General features: G+C 39.4%; 4 protein-coding genes, 2 long non-coding RNA genes and 2 pseudogenes across 7 annotated transcripts; 2 read left to right on the forward strand and 6 right to left on the reverse strand.

The window, feature by feature from the left end:
• Positions 1–903: 903 nt before the first annotated feature.
• On the reverse strand, positions 904–2,323 carry LOC141820994 (putative polyol transporter 6; annotated as a pseudogene).
• Positions 2,324–3,333: 1,010 nt separating this feature from the next.
• On the reverse strand, positions 3,334–5,231 carry LOC141820995 (putative polyol transporter 6; annotated as a pseudogene).
• Positions 5,232–8,369: 3,138 nt separating this feature from the next.
• LOC141820996 (putative polyol transporter 3) lies at positions 8,370–8,846 on the reverse strand. The gene has a single exon (XM_074708364.1). The coding sequence runs from the start codon at positions 8,844–8,846 to the stop codon at positions 8,370–8,372; it is 477 nt and encodes a 158-aa protein (XP_074564465.1).
• A 189-nt stretch (positions 8,847–9,035) lies between these two features.
• Positions 9,036–9,452, reverse strand: LOC141820997 (putative polyol transporter 6). Its single transcript, XM_074708366.1, has one exon. It carries the CDS (start codon positions 9,450–9,452, stop codon positions 9,036–9,038), a length of 417 nt encoding a protein of 138 aa, XP_074564467.1.
• A 154-nt stretch (positions 9,453–9,606) lies between these two features.
• Positions 9,607–9,933, reverse strand: LOC141820998 (putative polyol transporter 6). The gene has a single exon (XM_074708367.1). The coding sequence runs from the start codon at positions 9,931–9,933 to the stop codon at positions 9,607–9,609; it is 327 nt and encodes a 108-aa protein (XP_074564468.1).
• A 4,935-nt stretch (positions 9,934–14,868) lies between these two features.
• Positions 14,869–16,906, forward strand: LOC141820799 (uncharacterized). Of its 2 annotated transcripts, XR_012601166.1 has the most exons (3): positions 14,869–15,272; positions 15,936–15,991; positions 16,762–16,906. It is a non-coding gene; the product is annotated as an uncharacterized LOC141820799 (long non-coding RNA). The 2 variants fall into 2 exon arrangements; XR_012601165.1 differs by lacking the exon at positions 16,762–16,906 and having other exon boundaries at positions 15,936–16,109.
• Positions 16,907–17,509: 603 nt separating this feature from the next.
• Positions 17,510–19,048, reverse strand: LOC141820999 (protein neprosin-like). Its single transcript, XM_074708368.1, has 3 exons — positions 18,995–19,048; positions 18,670–18,870; positions 17,510–17,884 (listed from the first exon to the last, which is right to left on the reverse strand). Exons 1-3 carry the CDS (start codon positions 19,046–19,048, stop codon positions 17,510–17,512), a joined length of 630 nt encoding a protein of 209 aa, XP_074564469.1.
• A 4,845-nt stretch (positions 19,049–23,893) lies between these two features.
• LOC141821027 (uncharacterized) lies at positions 23,894–25,260 on the forward strand. The gene is made up of 3 exons (XR_012601184.1): positions 23,894–24,164; positions 24,503–24,660; positions 25,058–25,260. It is a non-coding gene; the product is annotated as an uncharacterized LOC141821027 (long non-coding RNA).

Here is a 25,260-nt window from a genome sequence, read left to right on the forward strand (position 1 = left end):
TTGTAGCCCAGCCCCTGTTTCCCGGTTTAAGTTTTTTTCGTTCGTGACTCGTCGTTCGTCCCAGCGGCGATGGGTGCCATGGCAGCTCGGCGCAGCTCGCTCTCCCAGGATACGTCCTCGTCGAAACGGCTTTGCGCGCCGAGGCGACGCGCCCTTCGTCGAAGCTTCCCGCTCTGTTCCCGCGGTAGCGGAAGCCGAAGAGAAGAGGCGAGAGATCTTCCTCGTCAGGCGGCTGGGGAGGATGGAGGAAGCCAAGGAGGTGGACCTCCGGAGCTCGTGCTCGTTTCGGCGGCCATATTTTCCGAGCAGGTTCAAGAGAAGGGATGACCGTGGGGAGGACTGAGGAGGAGGAGGAGGAGGGAGAAGTGGAACAGAGGAAGGGAAGGGGATCCGGTGAGGAGGCGGCGAGGAGCGCGAGGAGGCGCTCGCGGAGGCAGGTGGCACAGACGCTGACGGTGTTCTGGAAGGGGTGGCCATTGCAAGCCATACTGTATTTGATTTCCTTTCAGCCTCCGACTCTCCGTTCAACATGAAGCATCCCTTCAAAAGTCAACTTTTTTTTTTACTTTTTAAAATAAAAATAGAAGAAAAAATAATAATAAAGAAAATCTGAATGTATAATTATTAAACTAACCTATTTAAGTATTATTATAAACAGTATAATTATTTTTCATCATTATACTCTTTAGTATTATTATTTCTCATTTAATTTTTGAATCGATTTTTAAAGATTTTTTGACATTTTATATTGAAGGAGATTTAACTAAAGATAGATATAGATGTAGATGAATTTTATATTTCAAAATCTTGTAGGATAGAATTTTGTTGAATGGTATAATGTAAATAACTTATTATTATTATAATATATATATATATATAGATAATAATATATAATTTATTATATTAAGTCAAGCCCAGCCTAACATTAATTTCTAGATCCGTCCTTGTATACAGCACCACCGCCTCGATTCCGATGGCGTGCTGAAACACGTGGATGCTGACAGTGGCCATAAGCACCCGCGTTACCGTCAATGTCAGTCACAAGATCTCCCCCCACACTCCTTCCCCGTGGCTATTGCTTTCGACGTCCACCACATTGGCAGCGCACGCTCTGTCGATTCCCACCGCGGCCTTGATTTCCTCCAGTCGTCGCTCGACCTCCTCTTCGTGTTGCTGACGCGGAGGAGGATGTCACGCACATCCTTGATGCAGCCCTACATCACTAGCTACCACGGTGACTTGGGCATCTTGACAACGCTGGTAGCGAGGGCAATGGATGGAATGTCACCGAGCATGGTTCGCCAGCCATAGACGAGTGGGAGCTTGCCGAAATCAAAGTTGGCAAGGTAACGCTGAGGATTCCTAAGTTAATGCAGATCTCCTTCGGAGGCGAGCTGAGGAGCCTGCGGGAGGACGTCGATGAAATCACCGCCGAGTAGACAGGCGCGATCATGAGCACATACCCAACGTCGATGCCGATGACGCAACGGTCAGACAATAGCATGGCGAATTTGAGGCCCAAGCTCACGAGGACGGAGCCAACGAAGAAAATGACGGTGCCTACGACGATGGTATAGCGGCAGCCAATCATGTCGAAGATTCGCCCTGCGGTCAGCGACTCAATGATAGCGCATGCGTTGAGGATACCGACGAGAATTTGGGTTTGCTTGTCCGACGCGTTGAGGTCTTCTTGGATGAAGAGCATGGTGCCGCTCATGACATCCGTATCTGCGACCCAACTATTAAAAAGCTCAATCTACACTATTGAGGAAGATGAATTTGCTACTATTTCATCTAGGGTTGTTGTAATTAAGATGCATTATACAATCGAATGTACTCCCAAACTAATGCTACTACCACGGTAAAAGATCTGTCCTTTAATCGGCGCTTTGGAGTAAACAGGCCATTAGAATTTTTTGTCATCAGTCTTGAAGAAGACCTCAGCGATCTCCTCCTCCAGTGACCTCCCTTTGGTTTCCGGGCAACACGTGGAGTATAAGGCCCACGTGAAGACCCCGATGCTGGCGAAGAGGAAGAAGGCACCACCGACGGTGATGGCCTTGTAGAGGGAGATGAATGGCATAGATACGACGGAGTTCATTAGCCTGTTGATGGTCATTCCCAAGCTCACGCCCTGTCCTCTCAGCCTCAGAGGGAATATCTCCGAGACGTACACCCACGTCACCGGACCAAGCCCACTCGAGAACAACGACACAAACCATAAGACGAACATCGCGCACAACACCTCCACCCACACCACACTCTCCTCCGCCCGCTCCAACATCGTCAGCACCACCCTCAACCCCACCAATGACATCATCATCCCCGTAAAGCTCCACAGGATCAGCTTCCAACACAAACTTCAATTCGGTTGTTAATTTTAACGATCGAATTCGAAATTGATCGCTAGTCTTGGAGATGACCTCAGCAATCTCCTCCTCCAGTGACCTCTCTTTGGTTTCCGAGCAACACGTGGATTAGAAGGCCCACGTGAAGACCCCGATGCTGGCGAAGAGGAAGAAGGTGTCGCCGACGGTGATGGCCTTGTGGAGGGAGATGAAGGACATGGACACGGCGGAGTTCATTAGCCTGTTGATGGCCACTCCGAAGCTCACGTCCTGTTTCTCAGCCTCAGTAGGAATATCTCTGAGGCGTACACCCACGTCACCGGACCAAGCCCACTCGAGAACGACGACACGAACAACAAGATGAACACCGCGCACAACACCTCCACCCACACCACCCTCTCCTCCGCCCGCTCCAACATCGTCAGCACCGCCTCTAGCCCCACCAACGACGTCATCATCCCCTCAAGCTCCCAGGAGCAGCTTCGGACACGAACTCCAAATCGGTCGCTAATTTTAGCGATCGAATTCGAAATCGTTCGCTAATTAGCAACCGATTTCGAATTCGATCGCTAATTAGCGATCGATTTCGAATTCGATCGCTAAATTGAATTACGATAATTTTTTTGTGATTTGTTTTATCGGTCGATAATCGAATTTAGCGATCAATTAGTGACTGAAAATTCATTGCTAATCATGATTTTTTGTGTAGTGCACTTTGTCCACCAGCATCACCGCCAACAGGATGAAAGTTCGGTCCGCGGCGATGTGTCAACACGACTGAATCAGCTCTGCTGGGTTAGGTTCGCGATGTATTGAGCTCCGCTGTGGAATGGAATGCTGTGGATTAGGGCAATGAATCAGTTCCGCGTTAGAGTGGCGATATATTGAACAGGGAGGAACCTCCGAAAGTAAATACGGAAAGCCTAGAAGAGGAACTTACGGAAAGCCTAGAAGAGGAACTTGGTCGCTAATCATGATTTTTTATCTAGTGCACTTTGTCCACCAACATCACCGCCAGCAGGACGAAAATCATCTTGAAAACCCCCATGGTCATCGTCGCTAGAAACAACTGATCCTTGGTCACCAGCCTAACCTTCTTGAAGATTCTCGGGCTATACAACACCACCGCCTCGATTCTGATAGCGTGCTGAAACTCATGGATGCCGCAAGATCTCCCCTCACACTCCTTCCCCATGGCTTTTGCTTTCGACTTCCACCACATAGGCAGTGCACGCTCTGTCGATTCCCACCGCGCCCTTGATTTCCTCCAGTCGCTGCTCAACCTCTTCCTCATGTTGTTGATGCGGAGGAGGATGTCACGCACATTCTTGATGCGGCCCGGCATCACCAGCCACCACGGCGACTCGGGCATCATGACAACGCTGGCAGCGAGGGCAATGGATGGAATGGCGGCGACCCCGAGCATGGCACACCAGTCGTAGACGAGCGGGAGCTTACCGAATTCGAAGTTGGTAAGGTAACGCTGAGGATTCCTAAGTCGATGCATATCTCCTCCAGAGGTGAGCAGAGGAGGCTGCGGGAGGACGTCGACGAAATCACCGCCGAGTAGACAGGCGCGATCATGAGCGCGTACCCGACGTTGATGCCGATGACACAGCGGCTGGACAACAGCATGGCGATGTTGAGGCCCAAGCTCATGAGGACGGAGCCAACGAAGAAAATGATGTGCCTACGACGATGGTATAGCGGCAACCGATCATGTCGGAGATTCGCCCTGCAGTCAGCGACCAAATGACGGCGCATGTGTTGAGGATACCGGCGAGAATTTGAGTTTGCTTGTCTGATGCGTTGAGGTCTTTTTGGATGAAGAGCATGTTGTCACTCATGACATCCGTATCTGCGACCCAACCATTAAGAAGCTCGATCTACACTATTGAGGAAGATGGATTTGCTATTGTTTCATCTAGGGTTGTTGTAATTAAAATGCATTACACAATCGAATGTACTCCTAAACTAATGCTACTACCATGGTAAAAGGTCCGTCCTTTAATCGACGCTTTGGAGTAAGCATGCCATTAGGATTTTTAGTCATCAGTTTTGGAGAAGACCTCAGCAATCTCCTCCTCTAGCGACCTCCCTTTGGTTTCCGAGCAACACGTGGAGTAGAAGGCCCACGCGAAGACTCCGATGCTGGCAAAGAGGAAGAAGGCACCACCGATGGTGATGGCTTTGTAGGGGGAGATGAAGGGCATGGACACGACGGAGTTCATTAGCCTGTTGATGGTCATTCCCAAGCTCACCCCCTGTTCTTTCAGCCTGAGCGAGAATATCTCCAAGATGTACACCCACGTCACTGGACCAAGCCCACTCGAGAACGACGACACAAACGACAAGACGAACACCACGCACAACACCTCCGCCCACACCACCCTCTCCTCCACCCCACTCCAACATTGTCAGCACCACCCCCGGCCCCACCAACGACGTCATCATCTCCGTCAAGCTCCCCTGGAGCAACTTCGGACACAAACTTCAAATCGGTTGTTAATTTTAACGATCGAATTCGAAATCGGTCGTTAGCGGGCAACACGTGGAGTAGAAGGTCCACGTGAAGACCCCGATGCTGGCGAATAGGAAGAAGGCGCCACAGACGGTGATGGCCTAGTGGAGGGAGATGAAGGACATGGACACGGCGGAGTTCATTAGCCTATTGATGGTCACTCCCAAGCTCACCTCCTGTTCTCTCAGGCTCAGCGGGAATATCTCCGAAGCGTACACCCACGTCACCAGACCAAGCCCACTCGAGAACGACGACACGAACAACAAGACAAACACCGCGCACATCACCTCCACCCACACCACCCTCTCCTCCGCTCGCTCTAATATCGTCAGCACTACCCCCAGCCCCACCAATGACGTCATCATCCCCGTCAAGCTCCCAGGAGCAGCTTCCGACACGAACTCTAAATCGATCGCTAATTTTAGCGACCGAATTCGAAATCATTCACTAATTAGATATCAATTTCGAATTCGGTCGCTAATTAGCGATCAATTTCAAATTTGGTAGCTAAATTGAATTACGATGAATTTTTTGTGATTTGTTTTATCGGTCAATAATCGAATTTAGCGACCGATTAATGACAGAAAATTTGATCGCTAATAATGATTTTTTATCTAGTACACTCTGTCCACCAACATCACCGCCAGCATGACGAAAGCCATCTTGAACGCCCCCATGGTGATCGTCGCCAGAAACAACTGATCCTTGGTCACCAGCCTGACCTTCTTGAAGATTCTCGAGCTATACAGCACCACCGCCTCGATTCTGGTGGCGTGCTGAAACACGTGGATGCCGACAGTGGCCATAAGCACTCGCGTTACCGCCGATGTCGATCACAGGATCTCCCCCCACACTCCTTCCCCGTGGCTTTTGCTTTCGACGTCCACCACATCGGCAGCGCACGCTCTGTCAATTCCCACCGCGGCCTTGATTTCCTCAGTCGTCGCTCGGCCTCCTCCTCGTGTTGCTGACGCGGAGGAGGATGTCACGCACATCCTTGATGCAGCCCTGCATCACCAGCCACCACGACGACTCGGACATTGATAACTGCCTATTTGACCGGGTAAATTAGGATCATATTGGGCTAATTTCTATTATATTTCATATCATGAATTGGGCTTTTACCTTATTTTTTTCTATTTTGGATTAATTGCAGTCTTCATTCTATTTTCTTATTATTTTGAGGTATTCAACGATATTAATTTATGGTAATTGATTTGACAGGAAATTAGGAGGAAGATAATCGTATTTGGAGGTCCAAATTGGAAGAAAAATTAACTTGACTCGAATTGAGTTTGAATTGGGAATCAAAGTGACTCAAATTAAATTGGATTCAAACCATTTCAGCTTAATCAAGCCTAATCCAGCAACTCAGCCCATTTCAGCCCAGCCCAACATCAAAATTCGGTTTAAATCAATTAGCCCGGTCCAATTTCAAATCCCTGTTCAGCACAAATCTCGGTTCAAAGCAATTCCGCCGGTCCAATTTCAAATCCCGGTTCAGTGGCTTGCTTAAAACAGCTTCGCCGGTTCACGGGTAAAAGAGAGCTCGTGCGATTAGGTCTTCTCCCCGATTTTCTTCTCCTCTCTCGCGACGGCGTCTTCGAGCTCCCGCCGTCGCGAGCTTCCACCTGTCTCGCGGCCACCTCTATTCACCGACCAACTCCGGCAGCATCTAGAGGATGAACGCCGACCGCCTCTCCTCACGGATGTGCCGAAGGGAGCTCCGTCTGTGAGTTCAGCGGAGCAGTTCTCTGATCCTTGTCTGTGACTTCAGCAAGGCGTCGCCGGCCGCCGTTCACCCCACTGTCACCGGAAAAGCAAGGTAAAGGTTTCCTGTTCTTGTTCTAACTCCTTGTCTGTGACTTCAGCAGGGACGAAGGATGGAGGCGGATGCTTTCGCCTGCGCTGCTCCGTTCGTGTCTCGCCGTGAGTGACTTCTCCGGCGAGAACCATCTTCACCGGCGCGATTTCTCCTTCTGGTGCATTGGCTCTGTTTGGCTCTGAATGGGGGTGGCGCTAGCTTCCATCAGCCACCATCTTCCTCTTCTGTTCGCCCTTCCTTCGGTTGGTACCGGTGCCGATTGAGGGAGGATTCTAACCCTAACCCTAGCTTAGTTGTTTGTTTCCGTAATTTTTGTTAGCTGTTACTTTTGATCAATCAAACCCCCCCCCCCCCCCCCCCCCCCCCCCCCCCCCCCCCCCCCAATTAGTTTGATACCTTCTGCTCTTGTTGCGCCGGCTGAGGGATTGATAAACAGTGTCGACATGTTGAGTTTTCTATTTGAATGAGGAATTTTAATGGAATGCATGATTCGGTTAGTTTATTGTGATAACTTTTCATGATGATATAATGGAACTGTGTTTATTAGATGGTGCAAGCTATGTCTTATAGGATGGAAACCGGTTACAAAATTGTGGTTTGTTTTATTGATTGAAAAGGCATGAATGTGGGAAATTATGACTTGGTTGGCTGAATTATGTGTGTATTCATGATGTTCAACGATTGTGATAGAATGTTTTGCTTGTATGTAGTGTGGTGTTGGTTTATAGATGAAGGTAATGAAATCGGGTTTGCTTTGTGTCATTGTAATGCCATTGTGAGAATTGTAAAAGCATGCTACATGTTGGATTGGGGTTGTTTGGAAATGATGTGAACCGGTTTTGTAACATATATTGTGTTGTATGTAGATATGAATAAATCTTGTGAATTAAGAATTGTAGATGGGAAATTGTTGTAAGCTATTGTAACCTAAATGTTAATATGTTTGTATATGGAATTTCATGTTGGATGCTATATGTTATATGTTGTATAAATAAGGATTGTATAAATTTGTATGTTGTATGTTGAGTCGTTTGTACATGATGTATTATTTTGAATTCATGTTGTAGATTATGTAAGCATGTTGTGTGTTGAACTTGTATGTTGCATGTAATGGTTGTTGTATGTTTATTCAAATGATGTATATAGTTGTATGTTTTGTATGAAGTACAATGTAGTATATGTAACTTGTATGTTTGTAAATGTTGTAGGAATGATATTCATGTTGTATGTGTAAGTTGTATATTGAAATAGGTTTGTTAGTGTTGTATATAAATGTGGTTGTAGTGGATACCTTGTTTTGGCACGTGTGAATTGTTATTTGACATTGTATATAGGTTATTTAGATGTATATTATTAGTAGGTTGTTGAATAATTGTAGACTATGCTTAGGAATCTTTTGTTGATTGAAAATTCAATTGTGAATAATTGACATTGTAAATAGGAATAAATCAAATCAATAATAAAATCTTGCACCATGAGTGTAGGATAGAACATCCTGTCATTGAGTCCGAGAGAGACGACCCGGACCACTCTATACCACTTAAGACTGTAATAACGAGGTTTGGTAATAAATAAATAAATAATTTTGATGGGTGTGAGTGACATATTTAATAAAGGGAAATGTATATAAATAATAATAATAAAATATTCCCATAGCAAAATATCGCATCAGGCATCATGACAACGCTGGCAGCGAGGGCAATGGATGGAATGTCAGCGACCTCGAACATGGTGTGCCAGTCGTAGACGAGTGGGAGCTTGCCGAAATCGAAGTTGGCAAGGTAACGCTGAGGATTCCTAAGTTGATGCAGATCTCCTTCGGAGGCGAGCTGAGGAAGCTGCGGGAGGACGTCGATGAAATCACCGTCGAGTAGACAGGCGCGATCATGAGCACGTACCTGACGTCGATGCCGGTGACGTAGCGGTCAGACAACAGCATGGCGAAGTTGAGGCCAAAGCTCATGAGGACAGAGCCAACTAAGAAAATGACGGTGCCTACGATGATAGTATAGCGGCAGTCGATCATGTCGGAGATTCGCCTTGCGGTCAGCGACCCAATGACAGCGCATGCGTTGAGGATACCGGCGAGAATTCGGGTTTGCTTGTCCGACGCGTTGAGGTCTTCTTGGATGAAGAGCATGGTGCCGCTCATGACATCCGTATCTGTGACCCAATTATTAAGAAGCTCGATCTACACTATTGAGGAAGATGAATTTGCTACTGTTTCATCTAGGGTTGTTGTAATTAAGATGCATTATACAATCGAATGTACTCCCAAACTAATGCTACTATCACGGAAAAAGGTCCGTCCTTTAATTGGCGCTTTGGAGTAAACATGCCATTAGGATTTTTCGTCATCAGTCTTGGAGAAGACCTCAGCGATCTCCTCCTCCAGTGATCTCCCTTTGGTTTCCCGACAACATGTGGAGTAGAAGGCCCACGCGAAGACCCCGATGCTGGCAAAGAGGAAGAAGGCGTCACCGACGGTGATGGCCTTGTAGAGGGAGATGAAGGACATAGACACGACGGAGTTCATTAGCCTGTTGATGGCCATTTCCAAGCTCACGCCCTGTCCTCTCAGCCTCAGCGGGAATATCTCCGAGACGTACACCCACGTCACCAGACCAAGCCCACTCGAGAACGACGACACAAACCACAAGACGAACATCGCGCACAACACCTCCACCCACACCACCCTCTCCTCCGCCCGCTCCAACATCGTCAGCACCACCCCCAGCCCCACCAATGACATCATCATCCCCGTCAAGCTCCACAGGAGCAGCTTCCGACACAAACTTCAATTCGGTCGTTAATTTTAACGATCGAATTCGAAATCAATCGCTAGTCTTAGAGATGACCTCAGCGATCTCCTCCTCCAGTGACCTCTCTTTGGTTTTCGGGCAACACGTGGATTAGAAGGCCCACGTGAAGACCCCGATGCTGGCGAAGAGGAAGAAGGCACCGACGACGGTGATGGCCTTGTGGAGGGAGATGAAGGACATGGACACGGCGGAGTTCATTAGCCTGTTGATGGCCACTCCGAAGCTCACATCCTGTTCTCTCAGCCTCAGCGGGAATATCTCCGAGGCATACACCCACGTCACCGGACCAAGCCCACTCGAGAACAACGACACGAACAACAAGACGAACACCGCACACAGCACCTCCACCCACACCACCCTCTCCTCCGCCCGCTCCAACATCGTCAGCACTGCCCCTAGCCCCACCAACGACGTCATCATCCACGTCAAGCTCCCAGGAGCAGCTTCCAACACGAACTCCAAATCAGTCGCTAATTTTAGCGATCGAATTCGAAATCATTCGCTAATTAGCAATCAATTTCGAATTCGATCGCTAATTAGCGATCGATTTCGAATTCGGTCGCTAAATTGAATTACGATAATTTTTTTGTGACTTGTTTTATCGGTCGATAATCGAATTTAGCGATCGATTAGCGACTGAATATTCGGTCGCTAATCATGATTTTTTGTGTAGTGCACTCTGTCCACCAGCATCACCGCCAACAGGATGAAAGTTCGGTCCGAGGCGATGTGTCGACACGACTGAATCAGCTCTGCTGGGTTAGGTTCGCGATGTATTGAGCTCCGCTGTGGAATTAATGGAATGCTGTGGATTAGTGCAATGAATCAGTTCCGCATTAGAGTGGCGATATATTGAACAGGGAGGAAGCTCCGAAAGTAAATACGGAAAGCCTAGAAGAGGAACTTGCAGAAAGCCTAGAAGAGGAACTTGGTAAGTTCAATTTTGAGCTCATTAGTGCCATTGGTATTGAGATATTATGCAGTATAATAGATGAGAAATTTGCTGAAGTCTTATCAATTAGAGACATTGAAACCTAAATATGAGTCTGAGAAGGAAAATATAAGATTTAAGAAACAGTTGTTGGGTTCAAAGATGAACTTTCAAGGAAAATATGTTTTAATTTAGTTGAGGAAGAAGAACTAATCTATTCCATTTTTTAAAGAAAATATTTGATTTCCTTTGCAAAATCGTATACATTTTTTTCTTGGAGCTTTACAAGATCTTGATTCAAAAATTTCTTATATTGAGGTTTCTATTTGGCAAAAACAAGCCTCAAGTAAGTTTTGGATTTCTCTTGACTTAATGCAAATTCCCTTGTGAGCTAAGTAACTACTTAACTCGTTGAATCTTATTGTATCTAGGAGTTGACGAGGCGCTAAAGTATATGTTTCATCTCGGTCATCTTTAAGGGCAAAGTTTTCTTAATTACTTTATTATCATCTTAGTTAGTTCATTATTGATTTAGCATAGGTATATTTTGGTTAAGAATAAATTAAAGTTAAATTAATTTTTGTTGCTTGTTTTGATAATGTTTGTCGTTTGATGATTGATGTGGCATAACAAGTTTTTTTTTATAAGTAAGGTTTTGGGCAGGCTTATAATTATCTTGAGTTGGTTCTATATTAATTTAGCATGATATATTTTAGTTGAGAAGATTTTGTTGTTTACACCGATAAGAACTTTTAGTCAATACTGCAAGGAAACTGAGTTTAAGTCATTTCATTATATTTATTTTGTTACTAATAAAATTTTTATAGCATGAGTATCTTTTTGTTAAATATATCAATTAAATAATTTTAAAATTAATGTAGAATATCAAATAAAGAGAAAGATATTGGTTCTAACGAAGATCAAGGTGAAAAGCATGGAGAAGATGCCACCATTGATTACACTCAAGGAGATAGTTCTTAAGAGGTAGACGCACAGTGCGTTTATCTTGATAATTTGGTCTTAGTGATAAATGGTGTAAAGATTAAATTATTTATGGTTTGATTAATGATTTCATTTACTTGGATAGTGGGAATATGTATTCATATTAGTGTTAATTGTATATTATTTCTTATTGAGAAATTAGTTATTTTTAATTTATTTGAAATGTATCATTATTTTTGTATGTAGATAAAAAATATAAAAATAAATTCTAATATAAATTTATAATGGGCATCTATATATAAATGGAATTATATTTAATATATCATTCAGTATCCAACAATAATGATGAATTTAAAATAAAATTTAAAATGAAATTTGAATTTGATATGTTTGATCAAATTAAAAATCAACTTTATATAATTCTTTCAAAATAAATAAAATTTTAAATCTTCTTAAGAGATAAGAAAATATATTAGTTTCTAAATTCCTATTTTCATCGTAAACGTAGGAAAGGAATCAGCTGGTTTGGAAAGAACGTCAAGCCAAGCTTGGCATTAACCTCTGAAAGTCATCAAATTGAATTAAAATGGGTAGATAAATGTAAAGTTAAAATTGACATTAACCATTAAAAGTCATCAAATTGAATTAAGTGGGAGATAAATTTAATCAATCATCTCTGTTACACACACTAATTAGGGTAGTTTCAATCATCAAATTCAATTAAGTGGGAGATAAATTTAATCAATCATCTCTGTTACACACACTAATTAGGGTAGTAATAGGTAGATAGTAAATATGTTTTAGGTCCATAGTCATCTTGTTTATGTTTATCGGTGGGCAAAAAGCATGATGAAAAAGACAGAAAAGAATATGGAAGCATCATCCATCCGACTAGGGGCAAATGGCAGAAAGAAAGGGAGAGAACGAGTAGAAAACTCAAGTCTGCAAGGAAGAGAAATGGAATTCACAGTGGATGCATTTTTCCCCATCTTCGTGTGGTCCACATCCCACATATATCGTTCTCTTTTCCCCGCAAATTGAATAGTTTGTAGAATTTTTAATTTTAATAAAATCCTTTTTTTATCCGTCATCATCGAGTGTGATTTTTCATGTGTTTCTTCCTCAAGGGGAAAGGAACGCAAACATTTTTTTTTTTTTGCAATTGTTATATTAGAATAACCAGCATGTCACTATTTTTCTCTGTCATTCTTTACTTCTTTTAGCTTACGGTTAGTTTACTTTTTCTGCTAAAGGTGACCCAACGGCTCTACACGATCGGTCCCACGACCATTTCTGAGGAAGTAAATCGAGAAATTACAGTTGGTCACGACGCAGGAGAGTATTGCCTGGCTTCGTCAGAATTCAAACCCTTGCCCTCTTCTGTAATTCTGCTGCGTCGTAACCAACAAAGCTATGCCCCATGAACTTAAAACCTAAATTAAGAAAAAAATAAAAAAAATACTTGAGTTACAAAAAAAAACAAAGAGGTTCGGTGCTAGTGCAACTAGCTTTCTGACTAATGCCATGGATATAGACCAATTACTATAATCTATAGAAAAACAATATTAGATATTTGAGTCGAATGTACAAAATGGACCATTAGTCTTAATTGAGCCCAAAGCCCAATTTGCCCATTGTAAGGGTCTACACCAGCCCAAGTGGCTCCTGGAAATGTCAGAGCGTGTATTGGATTTAGACGCAAATATAAATTGTAAAAGGAAAATATTTAGTATTTGATCCAAATGCAAAATTTTAGGCTATTAATCTTAATTGGACCAGAAGCCCAATTTAGTGGCACAAGCCACTGGAAATGTTAATGCATCAACTAGATTTAGTCGTGAATATAATTTGTAAAAGAAAATATTAGGTATTTGGGCTATTAGTCTTAATTGGACCAGAAGCCCAATTTACCAGCAAGATTTGAGTCGGCAGCAGCACAACTAGCTCCAACCAGCTGTTGAAAATGCCAGTGCATTAGCCGTTGGAAATGCTGACACGTCAACTAGATTTGGACGTGAATATAATTTGCAGAAATAAAATATTAAATATATTAGTTGAATGTACTCGAGAACCCGATTACAGGCTGTTGGAAATGCTACTGTGACAAATGGATATAGACGTGGATATAATTTGTGAAGAGAAAATATTCGATATTTAAGCCGAATGTAGAAAATTGGGTTATTATTCTTAATTGGGCTGGAAGCCCAATTTGCCTGCAAAAAGGCCGATGCCAACGCAACTTGATCAGGCTGTAAGCCGCTGGAAATGCGGGTGGATCTTAGATTTAGACGTGACCATTATTTATAGAAAGAATATATTAGGTATTTAGGTCAAATGCACAAAATTAGACCATTAATATTAATTGGAAGAACAAATGAGAGAAGAACGAGCAAGGAGAAAAACTAAGTATAAAGATGATGTACTAGGTGATATCAATTTTAGTTATAGGATTCTCTTCTCCAGTGATATTAGACTACTCAGATCAAGAGATCTTGTTCTTGTTCGGCAGCATGTTTAATATTGAAGATATATAGTTTTCAGTGAATGGAATGTTTTCAGTGAGCTAGGAAAATAATCTAGAATTGGGTGATCGATGCATCATCTTCAAGATCATATCAAAAGGAGTGATGGAGGTGGAGGTGGTGAAGCCTGAGAAATATGTACCAGGATGCTAAGATTTACTTCAATCTTATCATACTTTTTGATTTGTGTGGCATCCATGAAATCTATGGCATCCACAACTCTTGTTAGTGATGGAGATGCCATTGTGTAATAAAGTTGTTCTATTGTTGGATACATGTTAATTATGAAACATTATCGGCAGCATTGGTTATACTTCCTCATTGCATTTCCTAATTTTCACTTTTTCCTAGTAGTTTGAGGTTATTGTATTTCCCAACTAGATATTGATCCGGCAGAATTATATGAATCTCTATCTTTCGTGGGTTTGTGAACAGAAGATGTAAATATTCATGAGACACGTGGCAATATAAGAATAAAAAAATAACTATGAGGTTACAGAACTGATTCCCTTGGATATCTTCTTTTCTACACATAATATATATTAAAAAAAAAGCGATCAATGCCCGTCAGATTTGATGTCTTCATACACTCTTCTGCAAAAAGGTGGATCCACCACCTTAGATGCAGTGGCGGATCCAAAGGGGGGGCGAGGGGGGGGGGGGCTTGAGCCCCCCTGAGATCGCGGTAGCATTTGGAGGAGGTATTAGCGTCGCCACCTCGTCTGCTACTAGCACCGCCAGTGCCGCCCCAGGCTGTGCCCCAGCACCGGCGTCTTGCCGTCTTGTACAGGCTCCGTCTCCGCCTCTCCATAAATCCCTTCCGACAGAGGCACCCCTGGGCCAGGGGCCCATGGCAATCAGGCCGACGGGCGACGGCCCATGGAATATGGCCCTAATTTTTTGGGGTTAAGTTAGATTTAGGTTACGCACCGCTTCTCGCACCGTCCGCATCCTCCTCCTCCTTCGATCGTGTCCTCCGAACCGCACCGCGACACCGTCTCTGAACCTTCTCGCCTTCAAGCTTCGATCGCCGCCGATCGCGGCCTTCAAGCTTCGATCGCCGCCATCAAGCTTCGATCGCCGCTCGCCGCCTTCAAGTTTCGATTGCCGGCTTCAAGCTTCGATTGCCGCCGATCGCGTCCTCCGAACCACCCCGTCCCTGCCTTCAAGCTTCGATCGCTGCCTTCACCCCGCCCCCGCCCTCAATCCATAGTGAACTAGGAGGCAGAAAGCGTGTATCCGGAATAGAAGAAAGCCAAAGGCAGAAACGTCTTCTTAGAACAGCGTAGACGGGACTCAGCGAGGAGACCAAATTCAATCCCACCCAAAGCGCTGCCTTCAACTTCAAGCTTTAGGATTAGGTATAAACAAATCTGTTTTAGAGGACTGTGAATTTGATTCTGCTTTGGCCAACATTGTTTATCTGAAAGTGTGATACCTTGTCTAATTTCTGCGGTAGTTGTAAACAAATTAACTGATCATATATTTTACAATCACGATACTCCTATGTCTAATTTGATATAGACATTCTTCGTTTATTGCTTTTTGTTAATATGCTCTCACTGAAGCACACTTTGACAAACTAGATGAATTAATAAAATTAGTGCCTTAGACCTTAAATAACTAAATGATGTATGATCCTAATTGCAGAACTACTGACATCAACTTTATTTTGGTCAATATGTATGTGCATAGAGTAGAGGACACTGCAATTTGATTAGTATATCCAATGAACCTATTGTTTTTGTTTCAGCCCATTGTTTGTGACTTGGAAGAAAGCAGTGAAACCTTTCCTGTTTTTTAAATATGTTTTTTCTCCTAAAAAAATGTTCATCTTGAACTAGTTCCACCTTGAAACCTATTGCTTTTCTGTGGTCAAATTAATAAAATTCATTGACTAATGCATATGAGATAAAATAGTGCATTCACAAGGATATATCATTTTTCTCCTATAGATAATGTGTTATTACCGTAATCGTATTTTTGTTGGAAACTGTAAATGATGGATAATTGTCTTCTTGCAGTGCTCTGAGGGACCATCGGTTTCCTCCTATACAGCCTAAGGTTCCGGCTCAGGAAGGTATAATTTTTTATCTTATATGGTTTTCTCAGTTACTTTTTTTGAAATGCTTTTTAAATCAGTACAAGTATTCATGTATCTGAAGTTGGAATTAAATGTTGCATAAACTTCTCATGTCTCCTTTGTGGCATTGTGTAACCACAGAATTGAGAGTGATCCCTATATTGAATAGGCAAGTAGAGGTGCTAGAAATGACATTTTACCTTAAAATCCTCTTAGAAGCTTAGGATGGTTTTATTCCTTCTGCCTTTTAAAACCTGCACTTTTACATACACAGATTGCATAATTTATATATACAAATAGGAGGATTATCAACGAGGTGATAAAGGTAAAAGTTAATCGATTCTGGGTGATTGTATGCTGTTTCATTTATCAATTGGTTTTAAAAAAAATCTTGCATAATCTTAAAATTATATTGGACATGTGATTTCTGTATGTATGTGCTTCTGAAAATGGCAGAAGAAGAGCTTGTAAAATGTTTAAATATTTTCCTACTTAGATGTCCTGTTTTTTTATTATTATCATTATTAATTGTATTTTTATTTTTTATATATATTTATTATATATTAAAAAAATTAAGCCCCGGTTGAAAAACTAGTCTGGATCCGCCACTGCTTAGATGTCTTCATACACTCACATCATTAGTCGACGTGCAGAAATATCCTAGATGTCGTAAAAAAAAACAAGCTTCCTCTTTTAGTGTCACACCATTATATATTCTTTAATTTTTTAAACATGCTGCTGAATTTGATCTCAGTATTCTTGAACAGACTAAAATGGATGATGTCACCTGGTACAAGATCTCTGCACTCAATTGTTCAATTACTATTTCTCTCTGATTGATTCTTCCAGCATGCATTCCATTTTGATTTAATTTTGTGACTGAAAAGTTAAAAGAGTGGAATGGCTGGCTGCTCCTGGACTCTTATATATAGTCCTGCTATAGAACTGTTTCCATTTAATCGATAATCTGATAGCACTGATGCAGTATACCAAGAAAGACATGACATGCTTTTCTCATATGAATTTAATTACTTGGATATTGGTCTCGATCGATAAATTTTTAGGTTATATATGTAATCTACCTGGTAGAATTGGATGCCTACTCCAAACTAGGATAAGCATTCCAGAGATATATATATGCTACCTATGAAAGTAAGACAATAATAAAGAGGCATTTAATTGAGGGTTATCGTTGATACTTAATCTGTCCAAGGTTGGATTCAGACAATCTCCTATACACATGAAAATGATCCAGACGATGTAGAATGGATTCAATCTCATAGTGGAAGGTTGGATTTGGGCATGTTAAGAATCCATTTTGGGCCTGGTTAGTGGTTTTAATATTTTAGGGCCATCGAATGATTCCATTGAAAAACGTAACTTGATCGAGATTTCATAAAAAATTTTAGAACGAATTGAATATGGAACTTACGTAACACTAGCAAAAGAAAGCTAATATTTATTAATGAACTTAAAGTCGACAATTTATTTATTACGCATGAGAAATTAAAGAGATCACTTTGTGAAACCTCCAACTCCTCCATAAGCAAAAACATATTTATCAGTATCATCTGTATCATGATCATCAGCTATACTATAATAATCACCAAGATCAGCCCTCGTCTCAATAAATTCAGTATTCAAAGTGAATAATTTATTTGACTCATCCACAAACTGAACTTGAATGAAATAAGCAGCTTTGTTACGTCCTTCATTACTTGGATGACCACTGCCCATCGGAGGGCTCGGTACATTGAAGGGAGAGTAAACATGTCCACCCATTTGAACACCGTCTGAATAATCATCCATCTTCGGAAGCAATTCCTTTGGAAAATACCCAAGTGGAAGCTCATCATTATAGGTAACCCACCAATTCCCTGTGTTAGAATCCTATATAGATACAAAAAATTTAATTTATTAATAAAGATATATTAAACTTCAATAAAATTATAAAATAGCTAGCATATTTAATTAGAAATATAATTAAGAAGAAGAAAAAATTAATATATATTAATTACCCACCCTAGCGATTAGTATGGGTAGATATTTCTGTTCGCCTCCATAAGTGGAAAATTGAGGAATAAAACTTCCAGGTCCATAAATATTAGTAGTGCTGACAAAACCAGCGCATAACAAATTCCCACATCCCGTTTTATCATATCCATCACGCTGAAAATTAGCAACATAATTAAATATATATATTAAAAATAAATGATATATATATATATATATATACACACTTACGGTCCAAAAAGTAAAAAATCGAGGCCAGCTGGAATTGTACAAGGATGTTGAAACCTGTGAAATAAATATATATATAAATATTAATGACGATATAATTAAATTAAAACAAAATTAGTAAATGATTTATATATATTAATGTAACTTACATGCCAACCAGCCTGTATCACATTTTGTTCATTCATTGGAACATTTGTATCGCCAAAAACATATATAGTGCTGGCCGATGTCTGATCAGCTAGTTGATCTGGAAGCTTATAAGTAGCCATTTTTGCGTACGCTCCATAAAATGGACCAGGCCCAGCTTGAATTATTGCGTACTATATGTGTATATATAATGCAAATTAAATTAATATTATTTATCTTTGAAATATATAATTAAATAATGAATTAAAATTGTAATAATATAATTAATAAATAACAACGTAACTTACGTGATGCCCTTCCTCAGTTGGATCGTAGGCTTGTGCTCTAAAATGGTTTCTCAAGAGCTGAGACTCAATTAAATCTTGTTTCCGAGCACGGTGGACGAGAACAGTGCCAGAAGGACAAGTATCATTGAATCCATAAAAAGAAGCTGGTTTAGCTTTAGCTTTTGCAAGCTTCATTCCTTTCGGAAAGCTACTTGGTTTTAACTGCAAAGATTAATTATTTTAAAAGAGCCAAATTAAAGGAATTATATATATCAGTCATGCAATAAAAAACATCATATCAATTTGACTTATATTTCTAATTTATTGCTAGCTCACTCAATACTACCTGAAGAGTGTGATTTTTCAACAAAGGGTGGTCAAATGCTGGTTGCTTGTACATGTCAACACAGTCGAATAGATCTCCTGCTATTGTCTGACAAAAAATAATCATCATAATTTCAATAAAAATATTATTTCTAATTTCTCAAAATTAAAGAAATATATATTAATAACGATCGACCTGAATGGTTTTAAGCGAATGCTTAGCTTGCTTCTTGTTCCATGGTCTTCCCTGTCCCCCGCCAATCGAAACAAACACAAGAAATAAAATACGAAGCAACATGATCGATGTGAAATGATATGAAAGTTTAGTATTGCATGCAATACAATATTTTGTAAATCTTAGCCCATTCTTTAGTTTATAAATACGCACAAAAAAGTTTATAATTAGTAAGATATAAGAATCATTAATAAATATATATAAATAAATGGAAGTGAAATTATTTGCCTTCTGTAATTTCTTATTAATGCAATCTTAAATGTTAAAATTAATGTATATAAAATTAATGTAACCATATCTGTCAAAATAATAAATTTTAAATTTTACCAAATCTAAGCTTATCTCTATTAATGTCAAAACAATAAATTTTAAAATTTATACCAAATCTAAGCTTATCTCTCTATTAATATAATCTTAAATTTTATAGAAAATTAATATAAGCTTTTATGTCTATTGATGTTAAAATAATAAATCTTAAAATTTATACAAAATTAATGCAAGCTTATCTCTATTATAATGTCAAAATAACAAATTTTAAATTTATTCAAAATATTGTAAACAATTATGTCTCTATTAATGTAATCTTAAAATTTATACTAAATTAATGTAAGCTTATCTCTATTAATGTTAAAATAATAATTTTTAAATTTTATACAAATATAAGCAATTGTCTCTCTATTAATGTAATTTTAAAATTAATGTAAGCTTATCTCTATTAATATTAAATTAATATATTCTCTTCCATTTTTATTTAAAAATAAACAAAAAATATATAAATTTTACACATTTAAAATATGCAAATAATTTCCTTTTTATTTATTATTTTATTTTATGATTCTTATATCTTACTAACTATTTACTTATAGACTTTTTTACCGTGTGTTTCCATATTTTTTTAGAATTGTTATTATAATATTTTTAAATTATAAATTATAATTTTATTAAAATTAATTATTGTTTACATCACTCAATAATTGGAGATCTATTTGACTATGTTAAGTAACCCGCATTTACGAGTTTAATAATGGATAGATAAGGTGGGATTACACAATGAATGGATTTAGGAATTTGAAATGCATGCTTTGGCCAGAGAGGATTCCGAGATCAAGTGGTTGCATCATACCTACTCGAGAAGAACAAACATATGAACTTGGGAGGTGGTACACTCGGATTTCTCACTGATTAAGCGCCTACACAATGATGTCACGGATTAAGACGTACGTATTCAAACTAGAGAGGATCGACAATGTACTTTTTTAAATAAGTGTTGGAGATGTAGAAACAACTATTATTTAGATGTCTACCTATTACAGATTTATGGAGAAAGATTAAACATTGGCTACACATAAGACATGAGATGCCCACCTATCACCAGATTCTTCGGGTTTATGAATGATACTATAGAGTTGGACGACTCTTGACAAAGGTGAGGCATCTTGCTTTGTCTTATTTGATCTATCTTGTACGGAGGGCACTTAATAGTAATTTTTTTATGAGAGCTAATTGGATTGTAAGAGGATTTATAGTAGTGTGTAGTAGATATTATATATATATATATATATATATATATATATATATATATTAGAGGTGTATGTTGATCTAATATTTTTTTTTTGCCTATATAAATGTTCCAAACAATGGATTCAATGCAAATTAGAATCGTGAATTAAGGTTGGGTCTGTTGGATTGACCTGGTTCATCAAATAATAAAAAATATTAAGTTGAAATTTTATCAACTCATTTAAAATGAATTTAAATGGGTCATACAGATTGCGGGTTCAAGTGGCCCGAAACTAGATAGACTCGATTGACCCGTCGTTTGAAAAGAAAAAAAATAAAAAATCTAAATAAAAATAAGCATTCAAGTCCATTTTTGAAATTATCAAATTGGAATCGTAGATATTTTTTATTTGTTTTGGTGGACTAACTTATTTAACATGCAATCTATGTTAGGTTTGAAGATTTTTCAATCTACTATGAAGATGGATCGGTGAGTTCCACTCTATCAGATGATAAATTTTTAATAAGTTAGTTTGCTCTACCAAAAATTGGTTTGTCTGACAGCTCAAAATGGAATCCAAGTTAGTTGACAATATAATTTAAACTGTTTAGTAATATTATTGCTAGCCATTATCATTTTATTTCACAGGTTTCAACGATTATCCTCGATTTTTTACTTTTATGGGAAAGTATTTTATTTTTTTTTTTTAGGTTCATATATATTCTCACATAAATTATTTGATTATGTGATTTCAGAGCGATGGAAATTTAGATCAAATTTTTCAATAGAATCATTTCGGCCCAAAAAACTCCCAACCAAGCCCAAAATAACATGCAACACCTAATTCAAACCCAAAATAAAGTGTACCAAGCCTAAATACAACCTCTATATCATGAAAATCCAATTTTAAAATGACATTCACTTTTTACATCATAAACCAATCTCAAATAACTCTTGTCAACTAGTTAACTAATGGTGTAATCAGTTTTAAAAAGAACCTCATGGCAGAAACAACTTTAAATATTCAATAGAAAAAAAAACATATAAAGGATTACCTAGCAACGACGTAACCGAAGAGTTGATGGAAAATTATCTACCAGAATCAACATCAGCTCCCCCAAAGCCTACGTATTCCTTCTACCTATTCCCCTCCCACAAATGCCACTCCACAGCTACATTCAATCTACGTTTGTAATCCAGCAAACCAAATGAAAAAAAAAATTGATCTGGTCTTAGTTCAGGGATGGATTGACTTCTTGATGTATCTACTGAACTTGGATAGATAGACTTCTCGATGAATCTACCAACTGAACTCTTTTGGTAGGTCAAATGCATGTCAAGTCGATTTCTATTGGATCGGCTTCTATCAAGTCGGTTGTTGATGGATTGATAGTTGTTAGGCCGAACAACTCAAGGACTTCGACAAAGATCTCCGGTAATGACAATTGAAAAAGGATTAGAAAGGAGGTTAAGATGAACTTTAGTGAAATCCTTCCAACATTCTAAGTCAGATGTTGTAGAAGAGTTGGAGAAATAATAAAAAAGTGAAAATAGTGATGTCTTACATATATGATCAAGATTCCCAAAAGACGTATACGAGGCGATGGGCTATGACTTTGCTTCCTTGGGAAGCACGGTTAAAGAAAAAATGTTAAATTCTGTAAGACACATTATTAACAAATGTTAAAGACACTTTCAAAATGCTAACTATCTCGGTGACGGTCTCTATATCTAATAAAGAATAATAAATTGCATTCATCAAAGTGAGGAAAGCTAAAAAGACCATAAACCACTCAAACCCAAATTAGATGATAAATTAAGGTTGCATAACTCCACATATAGCTAAACAGATCAGTTACATCCTACCATGACTAAACAACTAAATATAATCACATAGACAAAGTAGTATTTACAAACTCTGTTCTACACAGTGGACATCTCGTATGCTGACTAAGCCAAGAATCTATACAATAACTATGAAAACTATGATTACAAGAAAGAGTGCGAATTTCTTGACCATTTTGAAAGTCTTCAATGCAGATCACACATTCTTCAGGTAATTCACTGGAGTGATCTTCGGTGTAGATAGATATAGGAAACATCTCGATCACATGTTGTTGTAATCCCGTTGAAGAAGGTGAATTTCCTATCGTAGCTTGAGGTGCATTACGTAATCGAATGCACACCCAACTTAATATCGCTATCACTACGAGAACAAGTACTAAACAACTACCTCCAATACTAAATAAGAGAGATAAATGTTTAGTTTTATCATCATACGGTGAATACATATAAAGTGTAGTCTGCTGCTTCGATGATGAACGAAGAGAAGAAACTACAAAATAGAATTAACACATAAGTGAAATCATTAAATTTTAAAAAATTACTAACGAAAAAAAGAACAAATTGATGAACTATAACATTAACATGCAATGTAATGATTTTTAATATTATAATTATATTCTTAAATAATATCTCACCTGCAAAATTTGCCATCAAAATTGTCTTTAAAAATACCTGCAAATCACTTTTAACATGTTATATAAAAGAATAAATAATATAAATTTATTTAAAAATCAAACTAATTAAATTTCTAATTATTGAACTAAAAAAACTATAACTAATCTCATATAAAAAATTAATAGACTTTTTAATTATAAGAAAGCCTAATCCCCTTTCCCATTCTCATAAAAACCCTAATTCCCTCTTTCCCTTCCTTCTTCTCAGATCGCCGCGGCCGCTCGCGTGAACCGCGCAACCGCGAGAGACGTTGCCATCGAGCTAGGCGCACGGCCGCGGGCGACCGAGACCGACTTTGCGATCGCGCGAGGCGCGCGGTTGCGGGCGACCACAAGGGACCACGCGGCCCGGCGAGGCGGCCGCAGACGACCTCGCGTTCGGGCGAAATGGCCTAGACGAGCTCCGGCTGGCCGGCCGTGCGAGGCGACCTCGCGTCCGGCCGAAGCGGCCGCAGATGACCTCGCGTCAAGGCGAAGCGACCTCCGGCCGGCCGGGCGAAGCCACCTCATGGCTGGGCGGGCGTAGCGGCCGCCGCCCAGATTTACAATACAAGGGGATACATTGGGATATGGGATACCTGAGGAAGCTCGGCTCGAGGGCTCCGCGGCGATGTGTATGTGGTTACTTCGCCTATTCTACATTGCTTGGCCTATTGAAATCGCTCCTTTCTTCGCTCGCTAACAGCTCTGATCTTCGGGAAGAAACAAGGGCGCTAGACCACTAGCCCAACCACTAACTTCTATTTTCTTTTCTTTCCCATTCTGAGGATCAGTGAGACCTCTTATCCCCTCCATTGGGTTAGGGTCACTGTATTGAGCTCCGCTGCGTAATGAGCTGTGGTTAGGGTCGCGATGTATTGAACAGGGAGGGAAGCTACGAAAATAAATACGGAAAGCCTAGAAGTGAAACTTGCGGAAAGCCTAGAAGAGGAACTTGGTAAGTTCAATTTTGAGCTCATTAGTGCCATTGGTATTGAGATATTATGCAGTATAATAGATGAGAAGTTTGCTGAAGTCTTATCAATTAGAGACATTGAAACCTAAATATGAGTCTGAGAAGGAAAATATATATAAGATTTAAAAAACAGTTGTTGGGTTCAAAGATGAACTTTCAAGGAAAATATGTTTTAATTTTAGTTGAGGAAGAAGAACTAATCTATTCCATTTTTTTATTGCAGAAGAAAATATTTGATTTCCTTTGCAAAATAGTATACATTCTTTTTTTTTTTTTTTGGATCTTTACAATATTTTGATTCAAAAATTTCTTATATTCAGGTTTCTATTAGGCAAAAACAAGCCTCAAGAAGTTTTGGATTTCTCTTGACTTAATGCAAATTCCCTTGTGAGCTAAGTAACTCAACTCCTTGAATCTTATTGTATCTAGGAGTTGACGAGGCGCTAAAGTATATGTTTCATCTCGGTCATCTTTAAGGGTAAAGTTTTCTTAATTACTTTATTATCATCTTAGTTAGTTCATTATTGCTTTAGCATTGGTATATTTTGGTTAAGAATAAAAGTTAATCAATTTTTTTTTTGCTTATTTTGATAATGTTTATCGTTTGATGTTTGATGTGGCATAACAAGTTGAAACTTGTTTTTTGTTAAGTAAAGTTTTGCGCAGGCTTATAATTATCTTGAGTTGGTCCTATATTAATTTAGCATGATATATTTTAGTTGAGAAGATTTTGTTGTTTACACCGATGAGCCAATACTCCAAGGACACTGAGTTTAAGTCATTTCATTCTATTTGTTTTGTTACTAATAAAATTTTTATAGCATGAGTATCTTTTTGTTAAATATATCAATTAAATAATTTTAAAATTAATGTAGAATATCAAATAAAGAGAAGGATATTGGTTCTAATGAAGATCAAGGTGAAAAGCATGGAGAAGATGCACCATTGATTACACTCAAGGAGATAGTTCTTAAGAGGTAGACGCACGGTTCTTTATCTTTGATAATTTGGTCTTAGTGATAAATGGTGTAAAGATCAAATTATTTATGGTTTGATTAATAATTTCATTTACTTGGAT

The sequence above is a fragment of the Curcuma longa genome, unplaced genomic scaffold, assembly GCF_044706935.1.
Source record: "Curcuma longa cultivar G26 ecotype Majalengka, Jawa Barat unplaced genomic scaffold, ITB_CL_G26_1.1 utg8573_np1212_1322966_RagTag, whole genome shotgun sequence".
NCBI classification, from domain to species: Eukaryota; Viridiplantae; Streptophyta; class Magnoliopsida; order Zingiberales; family Zingiberaceae; genus Curcuma; species Curcuma longa.

Bases quoted from the DNA above. Each gene is read 5' to 3' on its own strand.
- LOC141820998 (XM_074708367.1), bottom strand. From the start codon at position 9,933: ATGACGTCGTTGGTGGGGCTAGGGGCAGTGCTGACGATGTTGGAGCGG.
- LOC141820996 (XM_074708364.1), bottom strand. From the start codon at position 8,846: ATGAGCGGCACCATGCTCTTCATCCAAGAAGACCTCAACGCGTCGGAC.
- LOC141820997 (XM_074708366.1), bottom strand. From the start codon at position 9,452: ATGATGATGTCATTGGTGGGGCTGGGGGTGGTGCTGACGATGTTGGAG.
- LOC141820999 (XM_074708368.1), bottom strand. From the start codon at position 19,048: ATGTACAAGCAACCAGCATTTGACCACCCTTTGTTGAAAAATCACACT. The intron at 18,871-18,994 runs GTAGTATTGAGT...TAATCTTTGCAG, and splicing joins TGAAAAATCACACTCTTCAG to TTAAAACCAAGTAGCTTTCC. The intron at 17,885-18,669 runs GTAAGTTACGTT...GTATCTATATAG, and splicing joins CAACTGAGGAAGGGCATCAC to GATTCTAACACAGGGAATTG.